The 27,417-nt window shown below is 41.8% G+C and overlaps 1 protein-coding gene across 5 annotated transcripts in view; it reads left to right on the top strand.

Annotated features, from left to right (window-relative positions):
* LPAR1 (lysophosphatidic acid receptor 1) overlaps positions 1-27,417 on the top strand; it is an 83,649-nt gene that overhangs the window by 13,556 nt on the left and 42,676 nt on the right. For 4 of the 5 annotated variants that reach the window (XM_014956426.1, XM_014956422.1, XM_014956423.1 and 1 more), the window contains exons 2-3: positions 11,332-11,500; positions 23,521-24,268. In XM_014956426.1, coding sequence (XP_014811912.1) covers positions 11,441-11,500; positions 23,521-24,268 — 808 coding nt within the window. In that variant the 5' untranslated portion in view covers positions 11,332-11,440. Of the gene's footprint in view, positions 1-1,854; positions 2,005-11,331; positions 11,501-23,520; positions 24,269-27,417 lie in introns of those variants that run through there. The other variant, XM_014956421.1, reaches the window with a different exon arrangement.

Raw genomic sequence — 27,417 nt, 5'->3', positions numbered from 1 at the left:
AAAAATGTTGAGATTTGAACAGAAAATAAATGCCTTTTTTTTAAATCTTGCTTAAGGGGCAGGCAGAGAAATGTGGTGTGCTGTGTGCTGCTCCATGCCTTCTGTATTCATCTGTGGATGGTGTGAGTCCAGTTCGTACCATAATTGACATGACTTAGGGGGAGCGTGTTCATGTTTTCACGTTACAATGCCAAATACTATGGGTTTGTCCTTTCAAAATGTGATTTCTGTTTACTAGTAAAATGCAGCATTTTCTTTAGAAATGCAGCAGAATTCAGAATAGTAAAGGTACGATTTCCCTAGAATATGCTGAGGCAAAGGAGTTAATTGTTTTGGACACAGAAGACTAGGAAGGCCAAGAAAAATCTTTTTTATTTTTAATCAGATACAGCAATGTTTAGTTTCCTGCTTTCCTAATGGGATGTTTACGTGCCTTATAAAAGACCTTTTAAGTGAGCATCTTGCTACCACTGACACAGAGGAGGATAGATGTTTGTTATTTTCCCTTCAAGATGTTGGTAATTTCCCATTAATCTGAAAAGAAGTGTCACGATGAGCCAAGTGAGAATCCATTCTGCTTCCATCAACGCTGTAACGTCGTCTCCTCAAATACCTTCTGCCATGAGTAACCAGCAACAGGAAATCTCGTGGATACGTGCTGCAGAAGGAATTGTGTCGGGGCTCTCTGACTTCAGCAGGGCTGGACCCGGAGCAAATGCCTGGGCAAGTGGGAGTCCTCCTGCCTGCCTCCCCGACCATGGAGGTCATCAACAAAATGCATTTGAACTTCATGGGCACAGGATCAGACCCTTGGTTTGCCAGAATAAACAAAACAAGAAAACCAACAACCAACCAACAAAAAAAACCAACCACCCTACACCTGAAAACCAAAACAACAAAAAACACAACCCCAAGACAAAACAATTCCAGAAAGAACCAACAGCTTGTTATTTTAGGAATAATCTACTCACTGAAGAGCCTTCACGGTGGCCACAGTAAAACATCTGAAGGCCCCTTCTGGGGATAGACGTCAGAGCAGGCAAAGGAGAAAGGCAGACATGCATAGGTTAATTACAGACGCTTGAACTGTCTGCCCTTTGGTGAAACCCAGTGCATATCTGCGGTCTGCCTGTTTTTGTCATCCTCAAAAGGGGTACGAGGCATGGTGACAGGCAAAACAGAGCAGCATATGGAAAAGATTTCCCTGCAGGATAAATGCTTCAGGGTAGTGTACTATCTACTGAATTTTTTGCATTGAAAAATCTGTGAACAGAGATTATTTTTTTTTTTCTTTTATGTATTTAGATGGGTCTTGTGCTTTTTTGGGAGGGATGGGCAAGGGCGCTGACCTTGCCCTGGTGAGATGTCTGGGAAGCTGTCTCTCCTGACCCATGGGAGAGCAGGTGACTTTTCGGGGGGAGTGCCACTGCACAGAGGTACTATCTCATTGCTGTAAATTAATTCGGTGCATGGTAAATGAATAAGGTGACAGATCTTTCTGCTTAATCTTGCAGTGGGGAAGAAGGGAAGTTCCATGCAACTCTGCCTCTGCAGAGTTCATGAAACTGCTTAGCTTGGGTAAGGGCGCTCTGCCTGACACACCTTTGGAGAACACCTTGCAGGTTGTGTTATGTCATGGGAAGATTTAGCAGTAGCCTCAGTAGTCTTGTAGTACTCATATTGTTAATTATTGAGGCCAGAACAATGATCTTTCCCTGATTAGCCACAGAGCTCCTATTCAAAAAGGTTTAACTGATGTCATTTATTATTTTTTTTTGAAGCACAAGCTGTGCTGTGAATGCAAACGATGTAGATTTGAGATCCTCTGTTGATTATTGTGTTGTAGGAGAGTCCTACTGCATGCGAGAGCAATTCTTTAAATTTGTGTTGAAATAATTTCCTTTCTAGTCTCAGACTGCCACTGAAAATTTCTTTTTTCCTTATATAAGGAGGGCTAACAGCTGTACTGTGCTCCTGAAACTGAAGACTGGGGCAGTGGAAACTGTAAGTCTCTTCTAACTTCAGGAAGCTGCAAACTTCCCTGGAGCACTTTTTAAAAACTCTTTGAGGTATATAGGGGTGAGTTGGCTGAAGGCAGAAGGGAAAGTAGGAGAGATGAGTTCCTTTTTTGTTGTGGGGTTGTTGTTTTTTTTTTCCTTTTCTTTTGCTTCAGTAAAAAGGTTTTGGACTTCTGCAATTTTATTTGATCTCCTTAAGTTAGCGCTCTTATTCCTGGTAGTTTTTTGTAAGATGCTTTTCAGGTGGTTGGGCAAGTTGAGGTTAAATTTCCTAAGGTGGTGTTTGTTATTGTTTTGTTTTTTGTTTGGCTTAAGTAATAGCTAAATCCTCTGGCCAGTTGTTGCTGTTACCAGTAAAGCAATCTGCAAGGTGGTACACAGCTGAACGTGCTGCTGTCCTGCTTTTGATGCTGTTGGTGGCTTAGAGGTGGTTGTGTTAGGTATTATGTGGAATGTATGCTTTGGCTGACAAAGGGCAATCAAAGCAGGCATCATCACACAAACATGGAAGCAGATGTATTACTTATATGGGACCATCGCAATAATAAAACCCCTGACTCTGTGGTGTGTCATTGTGACACTGAATCACTTCCAGGACAGATGTGTAGGACATTGCCACTCTGAAGTTGGAGCAAGAGTAGTGTGGACAGTAACTGCACTGACATGTTGAGTGGCTGGGTTAGATATGAACTTGGGAAATTTTTTGTCCTTCTGCTTTTTTGGCTAAGTCACAAGTGTTCCAATAGGGCAAAAAAATAAAACAAAACAAAACTGAGAAGAGCCAGAAAGCAGATGATGTGCATGGGGTGAACGGAGGATTGTTTTCAATGGCCAGAAGAAGGTATCTCCACTCTTGTGATCTTATCTGCTGGGGTATTCATGTTCTTTTACCATGCCCTCCCCAGAGGTTTTGAGGTGGGTCAGGCAGTGTGCTGGAGATCAGGTGGCAGGTAGGGGTGGCATTTGCTGTCCAGAAGTCTTTCTGGAGGCTGTTCTCCTGCTCTCTCTCAGCACTTAGGCAGGAGCTGTCTCAGCCTACCTCACTGCCAACCCTTCTGCAGGTGTTAGTAAGCCCATCCATCACATGGGATGTCCTCTGCTGGCATTCCTGCAACTCCACGTGTTGGGATGCAGCCCCCAGCTTGGAGGGAGTATTACAAAATCTCATCGTGCTGCCGTATAGCCAAACAGTGACAGCAGGAGAGAGGGGTTAGTACCACCCGATTCTGGTTTTTGGGCCAACCAGCTCAATTGTCCATTGTAGTTGCCAGTTTATTTATTATTAACAAGCCATTTGTTGATGACAGTGAAACATTTAAAGTACTGCATTATTCTTGTTGCATGTCTCTGACCTTTCTTCCTTCCCTTGCTTTTAAGTCTTAATGATATTTTGTTTAGCCAGTTTCTTTGTTGTTTATCTGTTGTGTCAGGCTGGAAAATTATCCTTTTTGGAAAAAAATAATTTCTCTGGAAACATTTGTGCTCAAACAGTGCATTACTTCGCCGATAATGGAAGTTCTGTGAGCAGAAATTATCTGGATAGAAACTGATGGCACTGGATTAACCCACTCAGCCTGCAAAAGAGAAAGTCTGATCTCTTTAACAATATCTGCAAAGAACTAACATTTAATGTCAAAATGAATTAACCATTGATTACCATGAAGAAATGACTAGATCATTTCCCCACAGGGACTGTGATTTGATGGAAAAATATGTTTCTGGATATGGATTGTTTTCTAGTTGCGGTTTGGGCAAACGTGTGTGCAGCGTTTTGGGGATAAGCATCTTTTACTCTGTGTAGTTATTACCTGTCTTGGTCTATGTGAAAAATGATTTTTTGCTCCTGTGTGATGTGCTAGCGTAACAGAAGCATGGAAAATACACCTTATTTCCTGTTAGGAACTCAATTTCTTCTGCAGAAGTGAACAACGAGCTCGGTTTTGTCACATCTTCAGTCTGTCATTGATCTTTCTTCTCAGACTGAAAAAACTGGCCGGTTTCTTAGGGCTGGTTGTAACTTCTGTGATACTTGCTCTTGCTAGTGACCATCAAGTATGTTATACTCTGGTTTTGGGGGGTTGGATTTGGTTGTCGGATTGGCTTTTTTTGCAATATTTGCAAGGTGGAGATTTCCTGTTGTGTCTGAACCTTTCCATATGTTAGCAAATTCCAGTAATATCTATTTTTCTAGACAGGGAAGTTGGACTCAAGAAATGTCTGGCTTTGCAGACAGAGGCTGTTTCCAGGGGAGTGATGGTGCAGCCAGCACAGGCACCGGAGTGACATTGTCCCTTTCCTCTGGCACCCCCCTTCCAGACTTCCACAACCCCTCAGGAGAACCTTGCCAAGTGCGTTTTCACAGCAAATTTATTCATTCTCATGAAGAGCTTCCAAACGAGCATGATGCTATAGGTCCATAGCTCTTTAAAGCTGTCTATCCAGTGACTAGAAGCCACAGTCGGGAAGGCTTTGGGAGGACACATGCTTGTATAACTGGTCTTCACTGGGGCAATGGAGGGTAGTGATGTGTGGGCTGTAATAACGTGTAACTTGTGCAGTTTGTTGGTAGTTGTTCTGAGGGCACACTGAATGGTTGCATCCACTTCTTTCTGTAAGGCTGTGTATGAACAGTGGTAAAAGCCAGTCAGGGCTCACATCAGTCCCTTTCACATTAGAAATAGATAACTGTCTTCCACGCTATTATTGACAAAATAATTCCCAACTCCAGCAGTGTAATTCCAGATTCACTGCTATTAAATCTGTTTAATCAGTACCAGATGCTAGATCTATTCTGATACTTACTGCTATAGGAATAATTGGTGAATGCAACGACAGCCTTTATCCTGCTTTCTGGAGAGGGGTCTCAGGTGAAAGAGCCAGGCTGATACCAACCAACCTGCCGAATCTGTACAGTAAAGTGGGTGTGTTCAAATACACACACTGTCAACAAAGTTTGACAGGGACAGTTAATTTTGTGCTAGCTTCCAAACTGTATTCATGCATCTGCTGAGGCAAAAGAAGGGGAGGTCTCTTTTCTCAGACATCAGAAATTTGATAGGGAGACGGAGGGAAAGAGTCTCGTTAAGTGGAAAAAGACTTGTTGCTGTTGTTCAGAAGGACTTCAAGGCAAGAGTGCATCAATGGGCCACACCATCTGTCTGGAAATCTCTTCTTTTATTTCTTTTCTGTTTCTTTTGCCCAATACTGAATCACAGCTATTAACTTTAAGCAGCTCTTTTGATTGCTGAAGTTAATGCAGGGCACAGGAGGTTATCTTCATTCGCAGGCAGAACACACCCTGTAACAGAGCGAGTGGGCAAAATTGGGTGGAAATATGCATTGTGGAGATCATAACCACTTAAATTATCTCAGCTTGTCTTTATCCTTTGGCAGGTCATCCAGTAAAGTTTCACATGCCTTTTGCAGCTCATTCCGCATATTTATTTGTCATAGTACACCATGTACCAAACTCACTTCAAGATTCAGCAGTCTGGTCCCTGATAGAAAACAAGACGTTTGCTGAAACACCACTCCAGACGTGCCACGTAAGGAAAGAGGAAAGACAGTCCTGAGGTGACAGGACAGGAAACTGGCATCTGCCTTTTCCCTTAATTTTAAGCAGTAGTGAACCAATGAATGCAAAAAAAAAAAATAAAAAATAAAAAAAAATGGAGCAGTGTGTTTATTCAGAGGCTTGCTGAAACTGTTTCAGAGAAGTCAGTACTGACATCAGAGTTTGGATTGCCTCGCAATTTCACAGAGACCAAGAACTTCTTATCTGCTTTTCTGTGGTGTGTTTTCCCTTTTGCCAGTCCACTGAGACTATTTCACGGTTGCAGGTATCTCTGCTCACCTCGAAATCCTATTGACACATCCTGGGGATTTTTTTTAGGATTTTTTTTTTGTTATTAATTGCTTTTAAGCATATGTCAAGAGAAGTTCCAGTGTTTGAAGAGTTGTTATTAAATAACTTTTCCAGAACAGTTTTAAGCTAGTGAATTGCATTTATGTAAGTGAATCTGTACATCTGCTGTTCAAAGTAACAACATCAGAAGCGGTGAAGGCTTTACCTAAAATAATTTAAGGACCCAACAGAGGTAACATCTTTCTGTTAGGAAGATCAAGTGCTCTGTAACTTGTGAAAGAAAATCCAGATTTTTGCAGTAATTCCTATCAGTCACTGTAGTAAAGCAAGGAGTAACAGGAAGGCCCCTTCTCTCTTCTTAGCAGCATGAAATTGAAACCGATTTTTCTGCCTTTCATGTTTATTTTCTTATGTGCTAGAAAGTGTATCTGTAGTTGTTCTTTTATTAACCAAGTGGTTTACTGGAGAGCAGAAAAACACCTCCATGAGTCCACTGTAGGCAACTAAAAATTCATGCTGTTACCATCACTGTAACAAGAGGTAAAATGAAGCGGTAGGCAGGTCAAGTCATTGCTGTTGCTCTTACCTGGATGGTGTTCATTTGCCTTTCTGCCTTGTGAGGCTGCTGTGGTGGGGTCATGCTTTTATCTGTGTGTTGAGCAAACTAAGGCTTACAAGCAGAGGTCGTTTAGTGAAGGAGGATGCCGGAGGCCAGTGATGCCAAATGATTACTTTTGGATGGCAAGACTTCAGATGCCAAATGAAATCTGGAATGTCTCTGAAGTGACATCTGGAAGTGGGGCCCTTATGTGAGATCCTTCTCTTACTTTCTTGACTTTTTACATGTTGTTTGAATGTTTTATTTTCCTTGACGGGTTTACGGGTCCTATTCATCTGGGATCAATTAGGACTTGAAATTGTCCTCTGAGAAACCCTAACGCAGGCTTTTGTTCACTAGAGGTGTGCAGGGAGGGTAGCTTTCTTTAGCTAAGTCACACTTAAGAGTTTCAGGGCGACAGCAAATCGGCATCTTCAGAATAATCCAGAAACTTGAAGTCTGTGAAGTTAAGCTGTGGTACCAAAAGATGCTGTCATAGGGGTGCAGGAAAATAAAGCTGAAAGATGGCAACCATGCCAGACATCACCTGTCTGATGCAGGAGACAGCCACTGATGTTGAAAATCCAATTTGCCTTGCAATCAGAGCACCTGGCTCTAGCAGAGATGCTGCATATTTGTGGCCCCAGACGAGGTATGCAGTGATGCAGGAGTTGTTGGTATTGCTGTATCACTCCTAAATTGCAGATCATGGTGTACTATGCAAAAAACTGAGGAGGAATAAGGGTAGTAATTTTTGCCATGATGACGGACATTCCGGAAGCAGTTCCTTCAAGATGGGTGGAATCTTCAGTGGATAAGGAACTGGCTAGATGGTCGCATCCAGAGGGTGGTACTCAATGGCTCAAAGTCCAGATAAAGAGCAGTCACAAGTGGTGTTCCTCAAGGGTCCGTGCTGGGGCCAACACTGTTTAACATTTTTATCAATGATATAGACAGGGGGATTAAAGGCACCATCAGCAAGTTTGCGGATGACACCAAGCTGTGTGGTGTTGTCGATACACCAGAGGGATGGGATGTCATCCAGAAGGACCTGGACAGGCTGGAGAGGTGGGCCCAGGTGAACCTCATGAGGTTCAACAAGAACAAGTGCAAGGTTCTGCACCTGGGCCGGAACAGTCCTTGCCATCAGTACAGGCTAGGGAGTGAGGTATTAGAAAGCATCCCTGAGGAAAGGGACTTGGGGGTGCTGGTGGACGAGAAGCTGGACATGAGCAGGCAGTGTGCAGCTGCAGCCCAGAAGGCCAATAGAATCCTGGGCTGCATCAAAAGATGCGTTGCCAGCAGGTCCAGAGAGGTGATTCTGCCACTTTACTCTGCTCTGGTGAGACCTCACCTGGAGTATTGTGTGCAGGTCTGGAGCCCTCAATATAAGAAGGACATGGACCTGATGGAGAGGGTCCAGAGGAGGGCCACAAGGGTGATCAGGGGGTTGGAGCACCTCTGCTGCGAGGACAGGCTGAGGGAGCTGGGGTTGTTCAGCCTGGAGAAGAGGAGGCTCCGGGGAGACCTAATAGCAGCCTTCCAGTACCTGAAGGGGGCCTACAGGAAGGCTGGGGAGAGCCTGTTTACAAAGGCCTGGAGTGACAGGACGAGGGGCAATGGCTTTAAGCTGGAGGGGAACAGATTTAGATTGGAGATTAGGAGGGGGTTCTTCACTGTGAGGGTGGTGGAGCACTGGAACAGGTTGTCCAGGGAGGTGGTTGAGGCCCCTTCCCTGGAGATATTCAAGGTGAGGCTCGACGAGGCCCTGGGCAGCCTGGTCTAGTTGGGGGTGTCCCTGCTGACTGTGGGGAGGTCAGACTAGATGACCTTTGGAGGTCCCTTCCGGCCTGGACAACTCTATGACTCTATGTTTGTGTGATACATGATTGCATTTCTCCTAACTACTCCAAGTAATGACAAAACTGCACGGTTCCTCTTTTCTGTGGTCTCAGCTGATCCAGAAATCATGATGCTTACTCATAGCATGTCAGACAGCAGTATGTTTTGTTTGGTGAGGATGCGTTCCTGCTCCACATGTGAGATATGCACTGCTCTGCCGGGTGTCAGAGGATTATTTTTTTCTCAGCCAAAACCTCAATGTGTTACCATAAATGACATTTTAAGTGTTGTATTTTAGCATGAAACATTGTTTCTTGGAGATGAGAGGATAAAAAATTCTATAATCTTCATTTTACAAATTTTAGATAAAGATCCAACGCGTTTCCCCAGTTTGCAGTTTTCTGGATAAACTCAGTAAAGACAGCAGAATCTATCAAGAGAAGAGTACCTAGAGTAGTATTTGCCTCCAAGACCTGCAGTTCCAGTGTTTGGGAAAAATAAGTGTGAATCTGCTTCCAAACTTGAGGATTTTTCTCAACACTTTGTAATGCAGCAAGCCATCAAAATCTCATTAGTGAGAAGCCACTCCTATGCTGTCGTGTTTCAGACCTTCTTTTTAATAGGAGATTACGTTTTCTGTCATAATGCCTTTTAGCAAAGTTCATTTGAGGATCCTGTTCCCTTTATTTGTAGTTCTTGAAAAACAGAGGGCTGTACCCTGAACTCACACGGGTATTAAGTTAGGAGCCACCTTTGTTTGCTTGAATGGAGTCAGCCTGTTTTTGCTCTGTTGTGGAAGCACAGCTCCCTCGGAGCTTTATTATTGCTGAAGAAGATTTTTCCCTGGAGATATTAAAAAGACAAATTGACACGGTGCTCGGGAATATGGTTTAGTGTTGGGGTGTGTGTTTTGTTTGGTGTTTGTTTTTTGGTTCTTTTTTGTTGTTTTTTTTGGGGGTGCGTGTGTTTGGTTTTTGTTTTGTTTTGTTTTTCTTTTATGGTTGGACTAGATGATCTTAGAGGTCCCTTCCAACCTAGGCGATTCTGTGATGAGGTGGGCCAGGAGCTGGGGGAGAGTCCTTTAGTGCAGACCAACCTATTTTCAGACAGAATGCTTTTAGAAGCCTAACCCCTTGGCAGAAAGTCTTAACCAAGGTTGAGAAGCAAGGTGTATGCAGAAGAGCCTTCTTTTACCTAGCCAAATTGAGAGATCAGTGAGTGATACGAGCAATGAAACGGCAGCTAAGTGCAGAAGGGGAAATGTGAAATGGTCATAGGCTTAGGAATCTTTTACTAAAGCTGTCTCTTCTGTTTCTTGGAGAGATGGTGAAAAAAGACTACAGGCATATTTTTCCTCTTATCTGCATTAAAGTACTACTTGGACTTTACAGGGTTAAGCCTTTTCTGACATTTGTGTTCTATTTGGAGTACACAGAGCTAGCTAAAGGCTGAACAGAATAAAGATTATTACTTTTCCTTAGTTTTTCTTTTTGGTCTGTGGCAGTCCCTAGTAAAAATGATTATTTTTCTCCACTTTTTATATGTGGCGAACAAGATTCTAAGCATACCTCTGGTTTTGGTCTACACAGCCTTCCCTAAATTCTGCTTAATCTGTAATTTTTTCTTTTCATTATCCATGGCAGCATTTCAGGATTAAGAGAAGAGAATAAATTTTAAAAGAACCCAATAATGAGCTGCTGTAAACTAGGTGCAGTGACAATGCTGCTCTTATGTGTGTTTTGAGAAGCACAGAAGCAAAGGTCTTACAAAATCTTATTTAAGTTACATTTGAGACAGCTCACGAGACAGTGATGAAATGTGCTGGTTGAGGATCTTGAGGTTGTTGATGGACTTCTAATGAAAATCACTCTCTGTCAAATAGAAAAGCTTCCCAAAGTCAGAAAAACAGTAGTTTCAAGTTGATGCTGTCTGTTTCCTTCATCTGTCATGCAGAGTGGAAAAAATAGTGAATTTCAGAAAACAGGCAAACCTCTGTTTTTGAAAATAAAACAGAAAACCTGAAGGATATGTATCTCAGTTCCTTGACTTCAGTGAAGGTTTTCTTGGTGGAATGCTAAATCTTTATTTTCTGTCCTCTCCGTGAGTGTAGTAGTAGAAATTTGGAGCAAGGAGTGGAAAGAATGAAAGGTTACTAGCAAGAAATGAGTAGGAAAGAATAGGGGTCACTGGAAAGCCATATAAAGATGGAAAAAGTGATCCAAGAGTTTGGAAGATGAGACAGCTACATGTGACGTAAGGCATGTGGGGATGTGTTGAAATGTGAAGCAGGCATTTCAAGATGATGCTTTTTAAGGAGGAATAATTTCCACAGTGGCGTGCAAAAGCTGAGTTTAAATTAATATAATTTTTTTTAAAAAAAAAAAAGGACATAACTGACTCAGAAAAGCATGTGGAGTGCAACTTTCCTACAGCACTTATCTGTTCTTTCTTGGCTTGGTAAGTTAAGCGTTGCCTTTGAAAAACTAGTTAGGTTTCGGGTCATTTTTGGTGTATTTGTTGGCCGCTGAATACACTGAGCGCAAGTGGTTTTCTGCCGTGACTTACAGAATAGGAAGTGGTAGATACAGAGAGCAATAGGTGTCTTCCCAATATCCTTTCTGTGGTGGCTGATTTGTGGCTTGTGTTGTATATGTCTGGCCTGATTGGGGAAAAAACCTGCAGCAGTCTTCAGCTGGAATATTTAAAAGCCCTGATTTTATGGGCTTAGTTTCTTGGTCGTTGACAGTTTTCTCCCCTTTTGTTTGGTTTTCTTTGCACAAAATAACAGAAGTGTATGTGGATGCTAATCTAACCTTGATAAACACGGTAGTTATAGAAATGGGTTCATTCTGTTGGATCATCTGATCAACCTTTACATGGCAATTCAGTATATTCACCTACAGCGAATCTGTGCCTATCTAGCACAAAAATAAGTATGGTTAATAGAAATCAAGGATAAAGATGTCATAATGTCATAATTCTCAACCTTTTTTATTTTTTTTTCCTAGGATCAAATGCCAGCATGACTAGGGTCTGAGGAGGTGCTTCTGTGTTCCCACCAAGGGTTTGCCAGTGCCAAGGAACGGTGCAAGGACAGTGGGGACACTTTGAGCTACCATGGATATCCCCACTGATTTGGTGCCGTCCTCCATGATGTCCCAGCCTGAGGTGATTGAGGTGAGTAGACGACAGTAAAACTCTGGCAGCTGAACTGACTGAACCTCTTTCTTCTTTCCTCATTGAATCCCGGCTTTTTCTCCTGTCTCTCTTCTGAGTCATCGAGGGTATTTTCCCCGAAATGTTGTATTAAAGACACTCATCATGTTGTTATACTTTGAGACATGACCTTTCTGTGTTATGCTACTATTTGTAGAAGAAAATATAGAGCCAAATATGATCTTTATTGACTCCACGTAGGTGGTCGCTGCACTGTGGTTTGATTTTTACTGTGCCTAATTAATACAAAGTAGGAGGAGGTCATAAAGTGGTTCCGTTGGAATAATACAACAGGAAACTTCAGGTTCAGTGTTCTTATCAGAAAACCTAACATTTTAAGCCAAAAATGGCAATAAAATTAATAATACACTTAAAATTACTAACACACTAATCTTGCTTTCATGAATCAGAGTTTCAGACTTAATCTTTATAAATACCTATGATTTCTTCAGCCCTATGAACTGAACACCAAGTACTTATGTTTTCTAATGAAGTAAATATTACAAGCAGAAAAGAAAATGTTAATAACAGTCAATATTTCATCGCAGAAAAGCATTTTCAAAGCCCCTTTGACTTCATAGAGACCCAAGTGTCTGTTACAACTTAAAACTTTTAAGACATAGATTTTACTGAAGAGAGCATCGTAATCGATTAAGAGAGATGTCAGGAAGTTGGAGATCTAATGTTTATTTTGCTTTCTTGTTGGTGTTTGCTGAAGATCCTTTGACTCACGGGATTGCATCTCTTAGCAGCGTGCGCTGAGAAGTGCAGGAGTTCAGAGATCCCTGGACCCCGTGAAGTTACAAAGGAATAGGTCCACTAACGGGTAGTGATGTGAAATGAGCTAAATCCGAAATCTGCTTTGGAGAAACTTCTTTGTGCTCCTCTTCCTCCTGTGTTTCAAATGGAGAACTAGTGTATTTTAAAAGCATTTTTATTGCTTTTCAAGTCTCTGTCCGTGTTAGGGTCAGAGAAGGATTTTGTGTCTTCACAGCTGAACAGAATACCTGGTAGGAGGTGGATGCTGCATGTTTCTGTCCCAGCCTGCCTGGCTGCTGCTGGACTGTTCTCCCTTTCCGGAGAAAGGCTCCCCCAGGCCATCTCCTCACAGGCTCTGAAAGGCACTTACACACATTTCTCATACGTAAAGAAGGCTCTGGAGAGAGAACCCATGGAGACAGGGGTGCATCTGAGGATTGCTGTTCAGGATAAATGCCTTCTCAAAGGGAAAATAAGGTCAACTGTGGTGCAATAATGAATGGTAGAAAAGCTATCACTTGTAAAGGACTTAGATCAGCATAGTCACCGTTCTGTTGCAATTATGGATGAGTAAGTCTACACGTCCTGCATCTGCAGGGAGTTTCTACTGAATAAATCCTGCCCTGGACTTGCAGCACTGTACCAAAGAGTAGAGATTAATGGATGATTCTGGTCACTGACTGGTAATGCAGACAGCTCTCCCTCCAGGCACGGATTTTAGAAACTGTGTTTCAATGAAATTTGACTTGGAAGCCAAAAAGAAATGGCAGCAGGAAGCAAAGAAAAGACTCATATCTCAGTGTGGGAGATTATGGTAGAAAAACACCATTCTCTCAACCTTAGGTTTCAAAAATGGCCTCACATTTGATATCCATGCGGGCAGACTTACATGCATGCATGAATTTCCATAGGTTTCAGTAAACCATTGTGGATCTGATTGTTGATATATGGCTTCAATCCTATGTAAAGGAGTAACAGCTCCAAGGAGTAACAGCTCCAATCAGTCAGCTGGGAGCCATGTATATGTTTCTGAGGGTAAGGAAGGGTTTTTTTAACAAGCAAGGGTGACATGAGACACGTAGTTACAAGAGAAGAATCATTACATGGAATTATTGAAGTAAAGCACTTTTCAGAATGGGACTGCATGGGCTTGCCTTTCACATTTGTGTTGACATACAAATAAATTTTAGATATAGTTTAGAAAACTATTCATTAAAATACTTTTTTTTTTCTGAAGGACATTATTTTGCCTTTCAAAAATGACCCAATGCCATAGTGTGCTGCAGAAGACATTTAGAGACTAATGTTTTAAGGAAGGGGTTTTTTTTTAAACTTGGATGTAGCCTTGCATGCCTTTTGCATGAGCTAGAAGGCATCTCAGTTACAAAAATAAGTGTTTTGCTAATTTACTTTAAACTTTCTCTATTCTTTTTATCTTTTTTATTTAAACTTTCCTGTAGCATTGTCAGGATAGTTGGTTTTCTTCCCACTTGGTCAATCTTAGAAATAAATATTATTTATTTTGTATACATCTGTATGTACATGTACCTATGCGTATATATCTCAGTAATAAATATTGCTCTGCCTATCATCAATCCTTTAACTGCAGAGGGCAAACAAGAATAGACTCTTATTTACCATGGGGGAGAATTCCAGAGACCTCAGCAGGACCTTTTGCAATCTGAGGCTGACCCTGATGGGTTTTTGCTTGGACTTGATTCCTACAGATGCTTGTGGTGGCACCACAATGAGGGAAGTTCTTACTCATTTACTTGTCTTTCTCAGGGTCTTCTGAGTCAGCTAACAAAAGATGGACATTTTGGAAAAGATTTTGAAAGTCACTTCTTGATGCTAGGTGTGAAACTATTGTTACTGTTCTAAAATATTCTTATTGCTAGTATGCCAGGAACTGCTTTTGGTGCTCTCTACAACCCTCTACTGAAGCAAGACATCTTCCACAATCATGTCTTTTCATACCTCCCTATGCACTGACCTGTCCAAAGCTCTCTGCTCCCATTAATTTTCCCAGCATCCTGTTACCAGATGTATAGAGTGAGATTTAAGGCATCACTTAAAAGCACAGATTTAAGGCACCTTGGTCATGTTTGAATGTGAAGGATAAGTAAAGTTTCAGAGTTGTTTAGTTATCCATAGCTGAAATCTGGAATAGAATACAATTCTGGGACACAATTCACAGTATGTCAAAGGAGTCAATGAAATGAAAAATTTCCAGAATATTCTTTGGGGTTTTGGCAACAGGGTTTTATTGTAAGGCAGAATCTAGTGATTTCAGATGAGATAAGCCATCCTGCTCCTAAAGAGAGAGCAACAAAACATAACAGAACTTTTTTGATTTTTTTTTTAAGTCAGGGTTGTTTTGTGGTACATGTGATGACCTCATACCTCAACTATGTATAAGCGAAATTCTATCATAGAAACCTGATTAATGGGATAACACAGTAAGCGGAAAGTTAAATAATTCTGTAAGAAACATTTAGCATCCCAGAGGGCTTTGCTGTTTGCAGAAAGGAAACATAACAAGTGGTGATCTGAACTGATTAATGTACTCTGTGGAGTGATTAGCATCTTCTCTCTTTGTGAATGGCATGAGATGGATTCGGCAGTAAAAGCTTTGAAGAAGAAATGATTTGAGCTCCAGTTGCTTAATGAACCAGGGACTTCCAACAGTGCTTCAGAAATGCTTAAAACAAGAAAACAACAAAAATTCATCATTCTCTCTTTGCTTTTGCCAGCAGTGGATCCTACCAGCCAAGCACTAGAAGTAAATGAGTACATTTAAATAACTGCCTTGCAGCTGTTCCAAAGAGAAATCCAGAGCAGTTTCCATTATAGCAGCTTTTCATGGCTGTGTGGTTACCAGAGCCAAAAAACACTTCTCCCACTCTGTGCCATTGAATATGTCTCTATTTTTCCCTTCTTTGTTTGAATTAGAGTGGAAGAGATTTAAACTATTCTTGCCACAGAATGGTCATCCTCAGTAGGTTTTTTCTTCTTTCTAGTGATGCTTGAGAATAGATTCTTGTGGGGTGGCACAGCTGTTGTCACCCCTTTCCCCAAAAAAGCCCAACACAATTTGCATTTTGGATTTGGTGCCCAAATTTCTGCTGCCAACAAGTGTGCAGACTTTTTTCTCCCTTTCTACATGAGTAAACAAATTAGCCTCTTTACCAAAACAGGCCTTATTTACCACAGGGCGTGGTAAATAAGGTAACCAAGAGAACAAAAGCAAACAGTGAGACTGGAAGAAACAATTTGTGATTAGAGGTGTATCCACCCAGTTACAGGCATCATTGGGGCAACTTAAATACCATAATGCTTTTTTAATTTATTTATTCTTATACTAGATAAGATTATCAGCGGTTCAAAATACATCTCTGTTCTGTTCAAAGTAGACCAGTACTGCCTTACAGGCAGTTGCTCACTGCTGTATGAACAAGTTACTGAACTGTCTGATGTATATTTAAAGAAAAAAAATGTATTTGCCATGGTACACAGGACAGTCTTTTTATTTCTGTTTGGAAATCTCAATTTCCCGCCCAAAATGAAAATTGCTATGCTCATTAACATAATTTTGAATAAGCATTTTGCTTGTAGGCTAAGCTCTCTTAAGTGCTCACTTTGCTGGTTTGTTTGGTGAGGAGTGATGGAAGGTATACCCTGGAGATGGAAGTAGCCCCAATAGCCTACAGCATTTTTTCTGCATAAAAGGCCAGTCTTTCAGCTGCTGGAACCAAGAATTAATTTCCAGCTTGGCTCACTGAGCACCAAACTGGGCCCAAAGGATGTGTGTTGCAATTCATTATGCATGGAAACTCTCTTAGGGTGTTAGAGGTGCTGATTTGTTTTTCTTCTTGTTTCTTTCACCCCCATGGCTTCTAAAGCGACACAGATCACCGAATCTTCATGGTTCAAAAGGACCTTTGAGATCAAGTTCAACCATTCACAACCAAAGAAAGAAAACCCAACCCAACAATCCCGGGCACTAGAGCATGCCCTGAAATGCCACATCTATACATTTCTTAAATACCTCCAGGGACTGTGACTCCACCACCTTCCTGGGCAGGCCATTCCAGTGCCTGACCACCCCCTCAATAAAGAAATTCTCCCTAATATCTAATCTAAACCTCCCCTGCCGCAACTTCAGACTATTTTCTCTGGTCCTGTCATTATTCATCTGGGAGAAGAGGCCAACACCCACCTCTCTACAACCTCCTTTCAGGTAGTTGTAGAGGGCAATGAGGTCTCCCCTCAGCCTTCTCTTCTCCAAACATGCCTCTAAACCTCTCACCAGCTTGGTGGCTCTCCTCTGGACACGTCCCAGCACTTCAGTGTCCTTCTTGTAGTGAGATGCCCAATGGATAGGGGAATGTGCAGTGCATCTCTCTACAGAAGGCTCTTCCCGGGTCTGGGTTCTTTGCAGAAGGTCTGTCCTGCTCTGCAGAAGTCAGGAGATGTTAAGCCTGTACCCATGTTTGGCTAATATTTGTGAATCTCAGCTTGTCATGAAAGCTCCCCCAGAGGCAAATGAAGCTTGAAGAGCTTTGAAGAAACCCTTTCTGTGTTCTGTATGGGACATTTGGGCTTAACTACCAAATTTGGGTTCAACATGCCCAATCATGTTTCTCCTAGTGGCAAAGCCAGTTAGATTATTTTTGCAATACCTCCGCATTGCAGAGGTGGCTTCCCTTTGCAAAGAGCTTGGAAGGCAGAAACAGGGTGGCAGAGAAGTGCTGTGTGGTCTGGGAACAAAACTTTAGTAATAAAAGTGTAAGTGTAATGTAAGGGGGAGGGAAGCGTTGATGTGGAACTATGGCCTGATTCAAACAGTCTTCATTTCCTCCTCAACAGGAAGACATTTGTTAGAACACGTAGATAGTGCTTGTGAGGGATGAAGCTCATCTGAAAATGCTGAATCTGTGTAAAAGGAGCAATGATACAGCAGTGGTTGAATTACTGGGTAGGTTGCTGGAGGAATGGGTTCACTCTCTGTCTTTGCTTCAACTTTTTTTCCCAATTCTCCTAGCATTTTAGTTTCCTAAATCTCCTTTTGCTTGCCGAATTCTGCAGTAAAAGAGACTTCATGTCCATGTGCACACGCGTACACACTTCCTTTCTGCAGCAGTAGAAAGTGCAAGATACCACAGAGATGGCAATCTGGGGCCTTGTTGGGCCAGCTCAGTAGACTCCTGACCATCGCTACTCTCCACTAATGCTCTGATGAATTGCATGGCTCCTGATTTATCTATCCTGAAAAGCTGTAGGCTGAGTCGAGGTATTTCAGACCTGATAGTTAGCAAATCTGGCATCTTCCAGAAGATAGACGTGTTTAGAGTTAGCTGGACTTCCTTCTCTCACCCATTCCTTTTTTAGCCCATGGAAGCTATTTTTGAACTTGCTTTTCTAACAGTCGGCAGTGAATAAGCACTAAGGAAGGTCAACACCCTCCCTGGTTTTATAGTCAATCTGAGGAGGTCATAATCATAGTTTCCAACAGGATCTGTGTCACTTGTGATTATACCTTCCAGCAGTAAAATTGCTTCTTTTGCCAGTATTAGTGACTGGGTCTCTTAGGTACACTGAATGACTAGATATGTTGGGTTATCCTTTTCTGGTATAAATTGTAAAACAGAGAACTGCTCAGTTCAGTTTCTAGTAATTGGGACATCTGTTAGCTCCGAGACTCCGTAGTAATACAGTCTACTACAAAAGCATCCTAAAAATTAATGGATATGCTAGCTATTGCTATAGGATCCATAAGTAACTTTATGCTTCATGAAGTTAAAGCAGAGTTAAAGGGATCCCCTTGCAGTGAGATTCCTTTCCTTGCTCCTTTTCAGCTATGTGAAGGGTAAAAGGAGTCTAGTGAAATGAAGAAGTGGCCTGCTGTTACTGAACTACCACATCTTAACACACAAGTTTTTCTTTAAACCTGTTGAATGATAACTTTGGGAGATGCAGTTCTGAAAAGGGGATGTAAAGAGCTATAGTATCTTTGTGGTATGGTTTCATACTTTAATTGTGCAGATGAAATCATGTCTGTGCGTAAGACACAGTAGGCATAAGGCTATAATGAATCAGGATCGTTGCCTTGAGACTTTCTAATTATTTTTTTTTTTCACTTACATTTTGGGTAAATGCCTCCTCAGTTTCTACTTTTATCTTTAAAGAAAATGCCATCTTTTCCCCTTTATTTTTAAACCTCTTGTTTCTTTTGCATTCTGCAGTTTGAACAATAGTTTGTGCTTTTCATTAGATAATGGAGAAGTTTTTGTTGCAGATTGGAATTTTTTTCTCATCTGTTACAACTTTGCTTTCATAAAACCCATGGTTTTGCAGTTGTGGGTTGAGAAAGTATTTGCATATTGATTCAATTATTCCTAAACTTACTTGCTTATGCTTATTTTGAAGATATTCTTAATTGACACCCTTATTTGGGGATTTTGAAGTTGCCGGTTCCCCCAAGTTTGTTTCAGCTCTAGCCTTCCTGTTGGTACTTCAGAGTATCTAGCTAAACTGAAAGCAGTGCTCCTGCTTTTCCATTCACTGCTGCACTAACTGTAGAGCTGTAAGATGCCTATTACTGTTTTGGAGTCCTAGTCTACCATTCCCAATTCTGCATTTTCTCTGAGATGTTTTCTGGATTTCTGGTCAGCGCTGAGAATGATAAATACTGGTTTTGGTATCCAAGGGTTGTAACATAAGAATTAAAAGCTCATCTTGTATAGAGGGAGTCTCATCTGAGCCTCACAAACCTCAATAAGACTGCATGCAAGTTGCGTGACTTCTGAAAAAATGAGGTCTCTGGCTTGTACTTGGCGTTTCATTGTATGCAGAATTGTCATTTTCCTCAGATTTCCTTGCCAATTCAATTGCTTTTCATTTGCTCCTGTGTTCTGGGTAAGAAAACAGCATGTCGAGGTTAATTCAGTAAAAGGGGAAAAAGAGAGGAGTAGACTCTGTTTGGAGAGCTACGGGTTAAAATATTTTTAAGAGTTTTCTTGGATATGGAATCATTTTTGTGGCTTCCAAGTTTTAAAAGCTCTGTAAAAGTCAGACCTTAGTATTCTAAGAATGTTCAGCTCTGTTTCTCTCACCGAGAAATAAATGCACCATGCCTGCGGGGGAGGGGGCTAGTTCTTTTTTTGTTTTTGTTTTTGTTTTTTTTTTTATTAGATGAACTGAAGACCTCTGCAAACTCCTGGATTGCAGTGGGCTTTCTGATCATTTGCCCCTCAGGCACCTTGTGCTAACTAATGGTTCGTTTAGACAGTATCAGTCAGTGGTGTTTGAAAACTTGTTGGTGTTTGTTTTCCACCCTGAGCATCTCTCCATGCGCAGCCCTCACCAGGTGGGCTGTCACTCACCACCAAGCTGGCAGGATCCAGAGATCCCAGCTCACCTTCATTGTCCAGGCAACCAATATCTTTTCCACACCAGCCCCATATCATGGGAGAGGAAGCGGGTAATGGGCTGATCACCCCAAGAACTTCTCATGGGCAAGCTGCTCCATGCCTTGGATCCCAATCCTCACTCTACTCTTCAAGCTGTGATGGAGAGGTGGGGGAGCAGCGAGATGAATCAAGCACAAAACACTGGAAAGTTGCTCACATGGGTTCTTATTCCCAGTCTCCCCACTGCCCCCCAGCAGCATGGTCCTGTACCACCAGAGGAGAGGAGCCGAGAGGACAGGTATAGCAGATACTGGCTGGAAAGGCCAGTGCCAGGGTGACTTTCTGGCCAAGGTAAGACTAGGTGTTGACTGTAGAAGAAGAGTGAGGTTTTTTTATTAAGTCCCGGTGCCAAATTTCCTGGTCTGTGTGTGCTGTGTTATGGTTATATCCACATCTCATGATTTTAAGAGATTTAACTTCATGTACTCAGGATTTTTGTGTTCTTTGGTTTGGGACAACTGTATTGAGTTTTAAAGCAACCTCAATGGTTAGAGGAGGCTTTGCTTTTAGCTTGCTATTACTTCATTTTGCTTCATCTGTCTTGTTGGTTTACAATTCAGACATTTTCTTTTTCTACACAGAGGTGTCCTAGAGGTTTAGTTAACATGGGCAATTTGCAGCTTGTTTGTTTTAAACTTCTGTTGAGATATACTAAATGGATGAGGTAAATCTCAGGGCACCGCACATCTGGCTTACCCAGGCAATGAAACACACTGAGTGAAACTTCAGGAAATTAAAATATAAACTTCCCTGCCACTTTTCCTGCAGGGGCAGGAGAGGGGATGGGTCTGCCTGCTTGCATATGCTATTATGGTATGTTAACACTTTCGGTACTCAGAGATACGATATATTTCCCTCCTGCTTGAGCCTTTGCAGGCAGATAGCGACATCACAGGTGAATGTGATGCTTTGGGATTTGTATGTTTGTGACCTGGGAGGTCAAAACCTTCCTGTAAGATAGACGCTGGCATCCAAGAAACCTGATCGTCTGGAAGTCCCCTGTTTGAACTCTTGTCAGCAAACTCTCTCCTCTTCTGGTTTTGTTTCTCTTGGGACTGAAAAGATTGCTTTTAAAGGAGATCCCAGGTTTTAGGTTAGCATGCCCTAAAAACAGAACTTCTCCAAAATCCCATATGTGAACTGAGTGTTTTGTTCCTCTGTCTTCAAAAGGAGAAAAGAAGCCAGTGAGCCTCATGCTATTCCTCTGAGACTGCTCAAGTGCTTTTGTGCTTTTAAATTTAACAAGTCTGACTCTATAGCATTTTACATACTGTCATTTGCATTGCTCTGGCTTGACATTTTGTGAATAAGATAATTTTTTTTATCATATCTTGTTTCAGATTTCTTATTAAAAGGCTGGGGAGTATATTACAAAATCGAGGGAGAATTCACATTCTAAGCCCATATGCAAAACAAAGCCACAAAAACTTAAAAAAAAAAATAAAAAACATTTCAAATTTCTGAATCAAAAATATGTGTTCTGCCAGGTGTAGCTGGCCTCTCTCCACAGGAGCAACAGTGGAGCAGGGATCATTGCATATGGGCAGCAGCCATCTGAAAGAAAATTTTAGATTGGCAAATATATAGACAAAGAGAATTTATTCATAACCACAAAAGTGCACTAGATCCTGGCATCCTGACCTCTGCTGTATTTCAGGCTGTAAGACTGCATGCAGATATTCCTACAGAGTGGAAAAAAACCAGAGCATTCACATAATTATTGCAGATCTTGGCAAGCTTTTATAAGGGCCACTAATTCATTCGTATGACTTCCTCTCTCCCTCAAGGTTTCTTATACTTGACCTGTTATTACCACACGGTCTTTAACCAAAGAATTAAAGCCAGATGTCTTGTAGCTAGGTCTCCCTTTGTTAAGTATCCCTTATAAATTGTTTTTTCTGTGCAACAGAGAGATCCAACATGAGAACTTTTAAAAATTCTTAAATAATTAAGGCTGAAAGGTTTCTAACTTAAGAGTTGATGTATCCTAGAGGAAAAATAAAAGTTTTATAGCCTCTGTGCTGAGAAATGCTATTTACTCTAGCCTTTTATTATCCTGGGTCTGCAAATGTTCTGATCAATGTTTAGGGTGGAGGTAAAAATCACTCTAAAAAGACCTTTTTCTTTAACAGAAATCTAAATGCCATTTAATGCATTTGGGACATCGGTTGAAAGTTTTTTTTATGTTGCTTTATTGGAATTAGCTTAATTGTGTTGACAAACAGAGGGAAATGAAAGGAAACAGAAATAGCTTTGGGTAATTCCAGGGAAATCTTTATCAGATACTATTTTCATTCAAGTCCAATAACTAATTCTGCTTCCCAGTTTTGTACGTTTTTGGTTTTAATGTGAAAGTGAGGTTAGCTGGAGCATTTCCTGCAGAATGGCTGGAGCTGTCCAAAACATAAGGTTTTGTTTGCATGTTTTAATGGACAGAAATTCTTATCTTCTAGTGTTGTTGATCTGTTCTTTGATTGGGCTGATTACCCGGGTTCTTGCTAAAACAGTAGAGTCAGTAGAATTTCACAGCCATAAAAGCCAGGTGTCAGAGCCAGGTCTCCTGAGTCTCCTTAGAAAGAGACTTTTTTTGACATAAGTTTCTTGTTTTGCTTTTTTTATTATTATTTTTATATCCTTGTTGTTAAGCCAGGCTAGACAAGGAACCAGGATGTTATTCAGAGGGTTTTCTTTTTCCAGGGTTTGCCTTTTGGGAATTGCACCTTGAGTAATTGATTAGAACTGAGGAAGGAAACTCATTAAGCATTTTCTTGCTAGCCAACGGTTTTATGCAAAACTTCTCCATTTTGGTGAAGCATGGGGCTTGTTTGTTGCCCTGTAGCTGTGTTCAGCTGAGTACACTGGAAGAAAAATTAATCGTGCATTCCCTGACATAGCCATAATATTTAATACAAGAAATAAGGCTTGATGTTTTAAACACTCGGTAAGTTAGATATTGCTTTTCTGATTTCTTGCCTTACTCCTCCTGTTTCAAATTGGAATAAGCCAGTTCAGATGAATTCTACATAAAAGCATGGTGCATTTCCAACCCTATTTAGAAAGGTGGCTGATGGAAAAGGAAAAATGGTCATAGAAATAGAGTGGCATGCTTCTTTTACTGTTCATAAATGCACTTCATGCTTTATGAACAGATTCAGTCCCTGGCAATTCAGTCTTAGAGCATATTGACGATCTTAATTTAGGGTATTCTTCACAGTTTTTAAGATAGGACAAGATGGAGTGCCTCTGATGGAGGTCTGAATGAGTCAAAACCTGCTGGGAAATGTAATCCACTTTTCCTCCTCCTTGATGAGCTCTTCTTTTAACACCACTACAGCCAAACACAGATTTATTCACTGATAACATAAATAAGGTGTCCTGTAAAAGACTTAATTCTTCATAATTATTAATTGTGTGCACTTCTCTTTTAAGTGAATTTTTCAGCTGGTCTCCTTGGCCAGAAGCTCATTTGCTATGCAATTTACAGCTACGTCAAAAATTATACTAGCTTCCAGAGCAGATGGAAGCATTTCTGGTCGTTTCTAATCTGGTTGCTGTTACTAGACTCCTCAGAGCAATTGTTTGCGAGTTGTGGAATGCCATTTGGTCTGAAAAAATAAATTTGTTCTGAAGCACATTCCCTTCCTGTCCCCCTCCCCATTCTCTGTGCATGTCTTTTCCATGGAGGCAGTCATATGTTTTCAGTTCTGATGTCATTGGGTTTTTTTTTTTCTCTCTTTTCCCCTCTTTCAGTCCACAGCCATGAGCGAACCACAGTGCTACTACAATGAAACCATTGCCTTCTTTTATAACCGAAGTGGAAAATATCTAGCCACTGAATGGAACACTGTCAGCAAGCTTGTAATGGGACTGGGGATTACCGTCTGCATCTTCATAATGCTGGCCAACCTCTTGGTCATGGTGGCTATTTATGTCAACCGCCGATTCCACTTTCCTATTTATTACTTAATGGCCAACTTAGCCGCTGCGGACTTTTTTGCAGGGCTGGCCTACTTTTACTTAATGTTCAACACAGGACCCAACACTAGAAGACTGACTGTAAGCACCTGGCTTCTCCGTCAGGGTCTCATTGACACTAGCCTGACAGCTTCTGTAGCCAATTTGTTGGCCATTGCTATTGAGCGGCACATTACAGTTTTCCGAATGCAGCTACATACTCGAATGAGCAACCGGAGAGTGGTGGTCGTAATTGTTGTTATCTGGACTATGGCCATCGTCATGGGCGCCATACCAAGTGTCGGATGGAACTGTATTTGTGATATCACTCACTGCTCCAACATGGCACCGCTCTATAGTGACTCCTACCTGGTCTTCTGGGCTATTTTCAACCTGGTCACTTTTGTGGTCATGGTGGTCCTATATGCTCATATCTTTGGGTACGTCCGCCAAAGGACTATGAGAATGTCCAGACACAGTTCTGGACCCCGCAGGAATCGGGACACCATGATGAGCCTTCTGAAGACTGTGGTCATTGTGCTTGGTAAGTGCTTACTTTGCCTCTCCTGTTCTCCCCTTTCTGTTTCTTATCAGGTGGTTTCAGTAATGCATGTCCAACTTCTGGGAGGGTGGCTGCATTTGGAAGACACTAGAAGAGGTGGGGGCAATAAGAACCCTCAGCATTCATTACTGTGTTGGGAGTATCAAGCTTATTTGTGGAACTGGGTATAAAAGACTTGGTCCCTCAGCCCTCTAACATGGAACTGATGAAAATCCAGGACCTCAAGATGTAAGGTCATGGTTTTTTTGCAGCAATGCAGTTTTAAAAACCTGTTGTAGCAGCCTATCCTGTCCAGTGTTTTCCTTTTGCCTTTGAAGATGCCAAATGGCTGCAACCTTAAAATAGTACAGGGAAGGATCAGTCTTCCACTGATGCCCCCCTTGTCTCCTTTTTGCCACCCAAAAGCTGTTGTGTGTATTCAGGCAGTGCTCTCATGTCTGGAGAACAGTGAGGGCTGCAAGGCTATTGATGGGAGGATTTTGCATGTTAAACAGGACTGCATGTACAGTTCATTCAGGTCTATAATGCTTGGCACCTATGAGTATCTACGAATTTCCTAATACAGAAAAATAGCATGTGAGGCACCAGTGTGCTTCAGCACGCTGCTCAGGAGGTGCCTAAGCTCTAGGGCTTGGAAAACAGGGAAACGTGATAAAATGCCATGATGCACTTTGGAGTCAGAAGGTACCTGTCTTCTTGTGAATGGCTGTATTTGGGTTTTGCTGTAACTCTGTCTCCTTACGCAAAATCACAGCCTGCATACTGGGTACCATTCCCTGATGATGTTCTTGCAGTTTGTTCTGCTCTTTTTTGCTGCAGATGGTAGCAAGCTGCAGGCAGGCAGAGATGTGCAGGTGCCAACCTGTGTTCCTACCCGTGAGGTCCTCCAGGATGGTGCACAGTTCTCTTGGGATCCCTGTTGCATTGTGAAGTTGCACTAGTAGTCCATAAATGCAACTGTACACAGCCTGTAAAGCCCAAATCTTGGCCCAGTTCTTGCTTCAACATCCTGATTTCCGTGGCTTTACTCCATGACCTCTGCTTTCTAGCAGCTACTGTCTGCACAAACACAGCAGAATAATTGCAGAGATTTGATGTGAGTCACTCTGTCAACTCATGTGTTAGTTTAAGAATGCGTGCTGCTCTCTGACCTAGCAATTAACTTTGTAACCAGAATATAAACTTTGTAGTTGACAAACCTGTTCAACCATTGATAACTCATATTCTACGTGTCCTGCTTTTCAAGGAAAGAATCTGTATGAGTTTAGTGAGGGAGACTGAAGTGGTGGGTAAAACCTCTCCTGACTCCCTGGTGGTTTAGAAGTCTCTCCCTCCCCATCTCTGTCATCCTCCTTGCAGAAAGCAAGATGAGGTTAAGAACACAAAGAAAAATGCAGGTTTTGCAGTCATCTTTCTAGGAAAGAGTTCCTTGTTTTCTGTTCATACAGTGGTGGAGGTTAAAGACTGACTCAAAACTTTTAAAAAAAAAAAAAAAAAAGGGTGGGACATATTAAGCACTTATACCAGTGCAGTGCAGAGTTGTAGGCATAAATAAATAGTCACTGAATAAATAGCACATGGCAGCTAATCCCAAGCATGCAGGGGACTAGAGGCATGTATGCAGCTGGAAGGCCAGGTAGTGACTGCACCCTCCTCCGTTCTCCTATAAGCAGAAGTCACAGGGAAGATGTACTGGCCACCCAGTGTGGCCACAATGACCTGGTTTGAGGTTTACAAGGAACTCCAAGTAGCTTTTTTTTTTTTTTTTTTTTTTTTTCCCCATTTGTGACAAGTACCTTATTTTTTCCAAGTGGAGTTCTGGAAAGAGCAGAACAACTGCAGAGGTTAGGGAGCATTAGCCAAATTGAAAGTGACTTAAGTTTAGCTGCAGATGTAGTTCAGTAATGTCTATGATTCCTCACTGGGCCTATTTGAAGTAAGAGTTTTCACAACTGGAGGTAGCACATGCTGAAGCTTTTTTCCAATTCAAACATGACCTTATTTATTGTCACTGGTGCAGTTAAATTCATTCAGTGTTGTGCACACACTCTGCTTCAACGCCTCTTCTAATCTGCATAAAGCACCATTTACAGAGAAGTAATGTATTATTTTATTAAATATGTTTGAAGAAAAAAAAGGCATTTCCACCCTGTGACTATTCTTTTTTATCAAAGCAGTGTGGTTTCTCTGGTTGGAGGAGGTCAGTCATAGGGCTATAGTGTAAAGAAGCAGCAGTGCTTTCACCTCTCTGTCACCTGTGAGACGCAGTTGTGAGATTAAAATGGCTGGGAAACAGCTGTGGGGTTTGTTGTTATGGGTGTTTTTTTTCATAATAATGAAAAAAAAAAAAAATAGCCTGAAGCCATGTATGAGGCATGGGGGCAACCACAGAGACTTTTGGGAGGTTGAATGTTCATACATCAGGGTGTTAAGCAGCCTGCCAGCTGAACCATGAGAAAAGTTCATTAGTTGCCATCAGTTGTCAAGTGCCTGTCCCTGAATATTCCTGAATTTGTGCTCCCAGTGGAGGCTTGTTTTGTGGTTCTAAGGAAAAAAAAGCTAAGCATTGCTTCAAAGTGCTGATTAGGCACTATCTCTGATTGCAGGAGATGGTGCCTGTTGATGAGGCGGGTGTCCTGGTGCTCTGGCACTGCTTGCAGTCTGCTGGCAAGTCTGGCTTAAAATTTTCACAAGTAGAAGATTTAATTTCACTCTTCCTGAGTGCCTTCTTGCAAAGGCAGTCAGAGCATCCTTCTGCGAGTTTACCTGCTTCAGCTTTGGGAAAGGCAGAGAAAGGCGGGTGTCTTAGGCTGCCCGGAGCAACTTGCTGAACGTTTATCTCATGCAGTCTGGCTTTTTCTGCATCAGTGAACCTCAATAACACAGAGGAAAAGACCCCCCTCCCTTTCTTAATGGTGCAGATCGGGGTAATACATTGCTGTTTTAGGCAGAAACCAACTTTTTGCTGGAGGTGGAGAGGGAAAAGGAGGTGTTTCAGTTTATTCTTAAGGTCCCTCTCCCTCCTGTCCTGCCTCCCAGCTGAGTGGGGAAGGGAGCTGGTGTGCGTCAGCCCACTTACCCCAGAGGAGGCAGTTCATTTGGAGGAGACAGAGGATGCCTTGGGAACCAAG

The sequence above is a fragment of the Calidris pugnax genome, unplaced genomic scaffold (assembly GCF_001431845.1).
Source record: "Calidris pugnax isolate Ruff unplaced genomic scaffold, ASM143184v1 scaffold262, whole genome shotgun sequence".
NCBI classification, from domain to species: domain Eukaryota; kingdom Metazoa; phylum Chordata; class Aves; order Charadriiformes; family Scolopacidae; genus Calidris; species Calidris pugnax.
Note: the sequence above shows the minus strand (reverse complement) of the source record. Positions and strands in the feature narration are given on the sequence as shown.